We start from the raw sequence: 8,661 nt of genomic DNA on the forward strand, positions 1-8,661 counted from the left end.
GAGCCGGAGCCGGAGCCGGAGCCGGGCAGCGGCGGCATGGCCCCGTCCGCAGCCTCCCGCGCCTAGGCGGGACCGGGACCGGGGTCGGGGCCGGCGGAGCCATGGCCAAGGACCAGCTGAAGCCGCGGCTGTGCCACATGCTGAAGGGCGAGCAGGGCTACGGCTTCCACCTGCACGGCGAGAAGGGCAAGAGCGGCCAGTTCATCCGCAAAGTGGAGCCCGGCTCCCCGGCTGAAGCGGCGGCGCTGCGGGCCGGGGACCGCGTCGTCGAGGTCAACGGCGTCAACGTGGACAAGGAGACGCATCACCAGGTGCGGCCCCGGCCCCGGCCCCGGCAGAGGGGCAGCACCCGGGACCCTGCCCCCGCCTGCTCTCGGACATACCCCTGTCCGCAGTCCTGGGGACCTCCCAGCCAGCTCACATAGCTGCCCCGCTGGGCCAGGGCCAGGAGGAGCCGGCCAGCAAGTCCCGGGTCTTGGTGGGGAGGGCATCGAGGAAGAGGTGCAGGAGGGTTGGGATGAGGAGACAGGGTGGTTTCTGGCTCTGTTTTTGTGATTGTGGGGCTCCCTGCCTAACCGGGCGATCTCCTGACGTTTGCAGGGGGCTGGGGAAAGACAGATGTTCAGATGAGGTTCTTTGGGTCAATCTGATGTCTTTTATTAGATCAGCTCAAGTAGTTGGAAAAGCGTACCGCCCCCGAGGCAAATGTTCCGTGCTTGTTACTAGGGTAAAATTGGGATTTCTGTTGATTACAGGTTAATATGGACAAATAACGGTGGGGACGAGATCTCTTGCTGGCTTGGTGTTTAGCAGTTCTGTGTGGCTATCTGTTTAGGGCAGCAGGGGCTTGAGTATATTCGTAGCTTAAAGCATATGGCAGGGACCCCCTGGAAGTGTGCTGCTTTTGTCAGGTATTGGTCTGTCTCCTGCGTGCGCCAGGGACCGGCCAGGACGATCAGGATAGTGGGCTTCGGTGATGAATTGCTGGTAGTGGGTCCTAGAGGTGTGGGTACTTGATGATCAACTCATTGGCACAGTGATCTCTCCAGCCAGGGTGCCAGCTGTGAGGTCTTTTTAAGGGTGACCCACAGTGTGGTGCAATATTAAGGATGCAGACAGCTATGCATGATTCACAAGGTAAACCCAGAGATTTCAAGTAATATCAAAAATGTCCTGCCTTGCTGTGGGCTTTTTTTTTTTTTGCAACTTTTTTTGTGGTCAAGAAACAAGTGAAAGCTAAGAGCTGGCATTTTCTGAGGGCTGAGAGTGCCCGGAGTCCAGCAAGGGGCCCTGAGTATAAGGCTGAAAACTGGTGCAGGGCGTTGGAGCAGTCTGTGGTCTTGGTAGTGCTGCAATATGGAGTTGAGCTTGCTGACACCACACTGGATTTGGCTCTTATTGTTTGTTCATTAGCAAAACAGACCCAGGCGAGCCGAGCACCCTCTGCAAAAGTGAACACGAGCCCTCTCGTTCTGATTTGGAATCGAGTCAGGCTCCATCTCTTCCTCTTGTCTAATTGCTGGGAGGAAAAGGGAGCTCCTGTTACATATGGAGCTGCGTTTCCCATCGGAGAAGTGTCAGGGCTCTTCGTATGAAAATCTGACGAGGCGATGATGGGTGATTTAACGTGTCTGAAATGTGTGGGCTTTCTAGTTGCGCGGTGTAAGTGAAATGAGGGGCCTGTCATCTTCTGCATGTTTCCTTCTCCTTGCAAATAGCCCAGCAGATTTCAGAATATTCAGTGTTTTGACAAAGTTAGCATTTGGGATCTCAGCAGGTAGGATGACGTTACGAGGCTGGCAATCCTTATGCTTCAGAACAATACGCCAAATATTTTCTGGTGCTCCTTGCCCTAAGTGATACCAGGGTGCTGGACTAAAGGGTGATACCAGGGTATTGGACTCCATGACTTTTCCCATTCTCTTCAGAATAGTGGCCTTTGAGCCAATAGCCCTTTTACCTCTAGCCCTGAAATGACCTGTAGCAAAGATCCTTAGGCTGCTCAAGGTTGTCGCAAGCTCGGGAAGTTGACGTTTTTGGACATTTCATAGTGTTTGCTTGTTTCCCCGACTTCTGTTTTTTTTTTCCTCCTAAATGCAAACAAGCTGCAAAGCTAAATGTGGAAGGTCTGTTCAAGGCACCATGCTCCTGTCTTGGCGTCCTCCTCCTCAATATTTGTGGCTAGACAGGTAAATGAATGTGTGCTGGTTAACGCTGCACAACTATAAGGCCGCTGCCTAAACCACCCTTGATGAGAGCTATAACTAGGGGGAAAAATCCATTTTACAATTGGCTGGGCTGAAGCATAATTTACGGGCAGAAAGTGGCTTTTACTGCCTTTACTCGAATCGCTCCGAGTCAGGAGAATCGCTCAGCTTTAGTTCTCTTTGCTTAGCAATGAAAATGCTTTTGTTCCAGAGCTGTTGCAGTTAGTTCTGTTCTGTCTTCCTTGGGCTGCGTCCACATTTCGGGGGAAAGGTGTGTTTCTTTATGTGCTGTATTGGCTAACCCAGGTTAAGGTCCTAGCGTGGACAAGGCAGGGTGCAGTTGTAACACTCCTCTACCATTTAACCCTGGGTGACCTCTTCCCTGCTTATCTAGTGCAGTTCAGATCCCCAGATGAGCTGGCAGCTGAGATGAGCTGGTGCTGGCCCTTAGCAAAAGCTCCTTTTCAATTGTAAACCTGGTTGTGGATTACTGGGGATGTTTGGGAGAGGGTGCAATGTCATTTTAATGGTCTGCTTCACAGCTGCATTTCAGCAGTGATGAGTTAAGTTGAGCATGGGAGATTGCCTTGATAAATATGAGCCCTGGAGCTTTGCTAGGCCTGCAGCCTGATTCTTGCACACCAGATTTGTCAGGATTCTGCTAATTGGCCCGGCACTTCAAATGTTAATGAAGGTTGCATAATTATAGGGAGGCATAAGGAAAGTCTGTCGCAAGTCTTGCCCTAAAAAAAGCAGTCACGCACAGACTGAAGACGCGCAGTAATTGATTTCAAACCTGGTGACTGCCCCGTGCTAGCCCACCTCCTCCTGCCAAAAAGCACTGTTAGCAACACCAGGAAAAGCTGTTGGACTGGGTGTGCAGTGATCAGCAGAAACAGAAAGACGTTCATGTTCCCAAACTTTGATGTATGCTCTAATTATAATGGTGATGAGGCTGGCAGGAGGGTTGAAGAATGACTTTCCCACACGGGGTGAGAGCCTCATCACTTGAGACATTAAAAGCTAGACAGTTTCTTAGATGTTAGGGGCTGGAGGAGACCTTACAGCCCCCCTGCACTTGGGCAGGAAAGACTGCTGGGATCAGATGACTCCAGCAAGACAGGGCAAAGAGCTGGGAAACTCATTGCAAGGAACAAAGTTGAACAGGTCTGGGAAATGGCTGAGAAGAGGGAGGACTAGGTTATTGATATCTGTAACCTCTGTAGGTAACTAAGCCTTGTGAGTTAGGGGTTTTATCAACCTCATTGTCCTAGCGTGGACAAGGCAGGGTGCAGTGAAACCCTATGAGGAGAGGTTGAGGGATCTGAATCTCTTCAGTCTCCGCAAGAGGAGACTGAGGGGGGATCTTGTGGCTGCCTACAACCTTATCAGGGGCCAGCAGCAGGGACTTGGGGAAAGTCTGTTCACCAGGGCCCCCCTTGGAGTCACCAGGAACAATGGCCACAAGCTGAGGGAGGATAGGTTTAGGTTAGATATTAGGAAGAACTACTTCACGGTAAGGGTGGCCAGAGCCTGGAATAGGCTTCCCAGAGAGGTGGTGCTCTCACCTTCCCTGGAGATCTTCAGGAGGAGACTGGATAGGCACCTGGCTGGGGTCTTATGACCCCTCCACCCCCAGTGCTCCTTCCTGCCCATGGCGGGGGGTCGGACTGGATGATCTGTCTAGGTCTCTTCCGACTCAGTGATTCTATGAGACTGTGGCACAGAGAAAACAGAGTGCTTTGCTCAAATCCCTGGAGAGAGTCTGTGTGCAAGCTTGGATTGGACTTCAGAGACCTTCGCTCCTGCTGTTTACTAGACCTCAGACTTCAAACGTATGAAGTTGTTGTCCAATAGGGCTCTAGTGCCAGAACTGAAAAGCACGGTGGGATGTGGCTTCTGGGATAATCCTGCTGCTAAATGCCTAGATGGACCCCAGTTCCAGTTACACCCTTTGACTGTCTTGCTTCCAGCCTCAACAGAGAGTCCAAAGAGCCTATGGAGGGTATTCACCTTCCAGGTCTCATCAGGTCAGAGTGGAGGCACGCTGCTGGGGAAGCTGGCCTGGGGGACACTTGCCCTGCTTCTGTCCATGCTGTCTCTATTGTATAGCAAAGCTGGGGCCTCCAGCAGTTCCCACCAACACCTGCCCCTCCAGAACAGCTGTCTCATCCCATTGAAATGGTCTGAGCAGCCATGAGCCCAGCAGTTCAGTGAGCTATCAGGAGGAGCCCTGATGATGAATCCTTTTCACAGCTGCCTCCTTCCTTCCACCATGTTTCGTTGTCAAAAAAGCCTCGATTGCTTTGCAGAGGAGCTGCGAGGCCTCGTGGGGTCTTCTGGTGTGAGCTGTAGCTAGTGCGTGGTTGCTTTGCTCACACCATAACTCTGTGGGCTTGTTCGGAGTCGCTAGTTTTCAATGGGTTTGGGGGACAGGGTTTTGCCAGCCTTGCAGTGCTGAAAGAGTTTCCCTTGGACAGGGCTGCTTGCAGCAATCAGGGACTAGACCCATTGAGCTGGGAGGTCCCTGCCTGGCTTGTGCTCCTAAGATGGCAGCAGGCGAGGAATTTGGCAGCATCCTCTCTGCAGAGGTGCACAGCAAGGACTTTGGGAGTGCCCTGAAGATGCTGACACGCTCCAGGGGACCAAAACGCCTCTTCTCCCTGGTGGCTGTTGCAGGAGGGCCCAGAGGTGCAGTCAGGATTGGGGCCCCATTGGGCAGTGCTGCCTTGGGAAGTGCCGTCGCACCCTGGTAAAGGCTAGGTCTCCCTGCAGATGCTCTGCCGACAGAATGGTCCCAGCCAGTTGGGGTGGCACCTGAGTCCCCCACCACAGCCGCCCCTGCTGCCCGGAGAGGCTGACTTGCACGGTCACTGCCTCCCGTCTCCCTCAGCAGCTAGTGTGATGCTGAATCCCAGCAGGTCTGATGGGGAGAGAGGGGCCTAATTGAATAGCACTCTCCAGGCGGGTTATGGATGGGTTGGCTCCAGGTCCAGGGCAGACCGTGGCACGACGATCAGCATTTGCTGGATGAGCGAGTTCAGGAGGAGTCACAGGCAGTCCATAAATTCCTCCTTGGGCCGTTTCTCGCAGGTGGATGCTGGTGCGATGCCCTTGAATGGAGAGTGCCGTGGAGTCAGTAAATCGTGGGCAGTCTGTTTGTCACTTATAGCCTTGGAGAGTGCCATCTGTCCTGTCTGGCTGTGACAGCTTGGAGCAAGAGGGCCAGGCCCTGTCAGAAAGCATGATGCAGGAGTAGTCTACTAGGAGCAAGCAGGGACAGGCCTGTGCACGGGATGGGCTGGTGCCACTGCATGGGAAGTGTCTGGCTAGCTCCTTGCTGGTGTCTAAGGTGATTGCACAGCCCTGGACAGCAGGACACCTCATGGGCAGGATGCAGCATGCCACCCCCACCTTGTCCTAAAGTGAGGAAGAGAAAGCAGCATCCTGTTTCAGGGTCCTCTGAGACCTCCAACGGGGAGAGCAAGTGAGGCCCGTTTGGAAGTCTTTGGTCATGGGGCATCTTTTCCTGTCCTGTCTATAGACCTGCCTGTCCATCATGTCTGTGGGCTGAGTGCCTCACGATCGTGAGTGCATTTATTCCTGCATGTTCACAAGCATGTGCTCACCCACCCACCTGCAGGACACGCAGTGCCATCCTCCCCACTCCACCAAGGCCAGGCTGTGGCACAGCGTGACTTGTTCCAGGGCACGCAGAAAGCCATTTGGCAGAGTTTAGCAGGCAACCTAGGCCCATGCCCATACCGGTGCCTTCTCTTCCAGACCCTCCCGCTCCCCTGCGGTCTGGGCTGCCTTCACCGACTCCTTTCAGACTGTCCACCAGTTTGAAAAAAACCTTCTGGGGACAATGGTTCATTCACTACGGACTGAGAGGGATTCCAAGGAGAGCCTCGGAGGTGACAGGCTCCCTCTCCCGTTCCCAGCCCCTTTGGCTGACATTTCATTTCCTTATCTCGGCTGTCTGACAGCACAGCCAGGATGAATGCACGGAGTCGGATAGTCGCTTTCCTAAATAAGCGGGGAGTATCGAATATTTGGGGAATACATTGCCCAGTGGGGAATAGCGAACAAAGATGGACCTGAACAAAGCTCACGTGTGCACCAACGTGCAGTGTCAGTCTCGCTCTCCTCTCCTGCACATACATGCTCATGCTCAGTCTCTCTGTCTCTGAAACAACTCAGAATAAAGGAAACTGGGAACATTTAGCAAACGCTGCCTGGCAAGGTCCATCCAGCTGCTTGTTTTTTTGGAGGAACGTAACCCCATGAAGTAGGAGCTTTTCTGGTCTCTGTTTGGTTTTGCATGCCCTAGAAAAGATTGTACCTACACAGCAAATCGCAGAGCAGTGATCCTTTCAGAGCCACCATATGAGAGAGAGCAGCCTGGCATTGCATGTACCCCATTGTGCCATTTGCAGCTGCCTCGCTAAATCTCTCCTCTCCCTTTTCTCTAGGTTGTGCAGCGCATCAAAGCTGTGGAGGCCGAGACTCGCCTGCTGGTGGTGGATAAGGAGACGGACGAATACCTGCGCAGCCTGCGCCTGACATGCACCGAGGAGATGGTGCACACCGGGATCCTGCTGACCTCAACCGTGTCTCCAGTCAAGTCATCCAGCAGCGACAACGGGGACGTCTGGAAGCCCCAGCTGGATCTGAGTGGCGGGGGTCTCAAAAGGCACTCGCACAGCTTCAGTTCGGAGAGCGGGAAGAAGGTAAGGGGGTGAAGGGGAATTACATGGGGCTGGGGTAGTACAGACAACCACCTGCAAGTCCAGCTGACCTTTGTTGTGGCTGCAGTGTCTCTGGCTGCTCTGCGGCCCCCAGATGCGCACCGAGTTGGGTTTAGTAGCGAAAGGTAACAAGGTGCTTGGAAAAAAACGTGCTAGAAGTTGGCACTGACCCATGCAGATAGGGGAAGAGCTTTCCTGGAGACTGCTCTCCCCACCTGTCATGGCAGCTTCCTTGCTGGTGGATGAAATTCTGGGGGCTTAGCAGCCATTTGAGAGGAGCTTTGGACAGATGGTCTGAAAGTGGGGAGGGAAAGCGGGTGATTGCTGCTTGAAGTGGCGTCAAGTCCTGTGCTCACTCCTCTGGGGCTGGCAGTCCTGTTGCTGCCTCAACCATGGTTGATGGAAGGGGATAACCTTCGGGGTGTCAGCAGGGTTTGGAGTACTGATCATACCTGGAGCTCCTGGGCTCTGCCCTGCATCTCCTGGTATGCCCTGCAGGTGAGAGCAGGGAATACCTGGCCACTGGGGTTTAATCGAAGCCCTGGGGCTCACAAATGCATGTTCCCCTTCCTGTACTTTTATGCAGGAGGGGAATATCTGAGGCTATTGTGATCCTGCTTATTTTTGCACTGGGCAGGATCTTAGCTGCTTTACAAGCTGCTTATATTTTGCCTGGGAGACTCTTCGTCGAAGTGTCTTTTACAATGGCTTTGAAGTGGGAAGGAATTTGGGGTGGAAAATGTCCAGTTTCCATGGCTGGCGCGTTGCTGGGGCTGGTCTCGTGGAGACAGGACGGGCTTGCGCTTGGGAGAGACACGGGAGTGATTTATAGCTGAGCTGCCCTTGCTTGTCTGGGCTGGTGATACAGCAGAAGCAGTGCAGGGGCACTGCCTGTCTCGGGGCTGATTGCAGCTGGTAATTCCCCCAGGGTTTCTAACAGTAAATGCCCCTCCTGGAGCCAGGAACCCCCCTCCCATGACTGTTCTATCTCTGAGCTTGAAAACCAGCCCTCTTGGGTTAGGGAGGGAGAGTTGGACTCATAGCTCTTGGGAAGGGCTCAGTCCCATTCCCCCATGTGCTGCAGCAGGGAGATGTAGAGGGTCTCACTGACCCTCTACCTTGCGGGTCCCCCCTGGGTAGCACTGGGCACCATGTGCCCACAAAGCCTGTCCTGTGGGGGAATTACCCTGGAGGCCTGGGTAACGATAGGACCTATGTGTTACATGGTGCCCTTCATCCCTAGACCCCTGCATGCTTTAGGCATCATCATCCCCAAATGTCCTGAGATGGAGAAGGAGAGCCGCGCACTGAGGTGTTGTATTTAAGTCCTGGTTTTCCTTGGGGATGTGGATGCTCTGTCCTTACTACATCCGCTCCGTGGGATGAGAGTCAGCTCCCAGGGGGTTGCCCTGCCCAGCCCCATAATCTGAGAGTCATTCAGACGGGTGATGCGGCAGTTGGTGAGAACCCAGAAGAGCCCAGGGTGAGGTGTGAGAAACTTAGCAAATGCCTCATTTTTCAAAGTTGCAAAATTTGTCCAAGGAGAGATGCCGAGAATGCCGCTGCGCCAGCTCACGCCGGTCCTCGTTCACGCCCCGCTGCTGCCATCTCAGCCGTGAGCACCCGGAGCGGGAGCCTGGACTGGAGGAAGCACAGAGCCGGTTGCTACAAGCTACCTCTTTGGGTTTGGGCTCCATCTCAGA

General features: G+C 53.8%; 1 protein-coding gene across 1 annotated transcript in view; it reads left to right on the forward strand.

The window, feature by feature from the left end:
- Positions 1-6: 6 nt before the first annotated feature.
- SLC9A3R2 (SLC9A3 regulator 2) overlaps positions 7-8,661 on the forward strand; it is an 83,421-nt gene continuing 74,766 nt past the window's right edge. The window contains exons 1-2 of the mRNA XM_019512736.1: positions 7-311; positions 6,683-6,940. Of these exons, the coding sequence (XP_019368281.1) occupies positions 102-311; positions 6,683-6,940 (468 nt within the window). The 5' untranslated portion in view covers positions 7-101. The remainder of the gene's footprint in view (positions 312-6,682; positions 6,941-8,661) is intronic.

Source organism: Gavialis gangeticus, unplaced genomic scaffold, assembly GCF_001723915.1.
Source record: "Gavialis gangeticus isolate Ggan-Ray unplaced genomic scaffold, GavGan_comp1, whole genome shotgun sequence".
NCBI classification, from domain to species: Eukaryota; Metazoa; Chordata; order Crocodylia; family Gavialidae; genus Gavialis; species Gavialis gangeticus.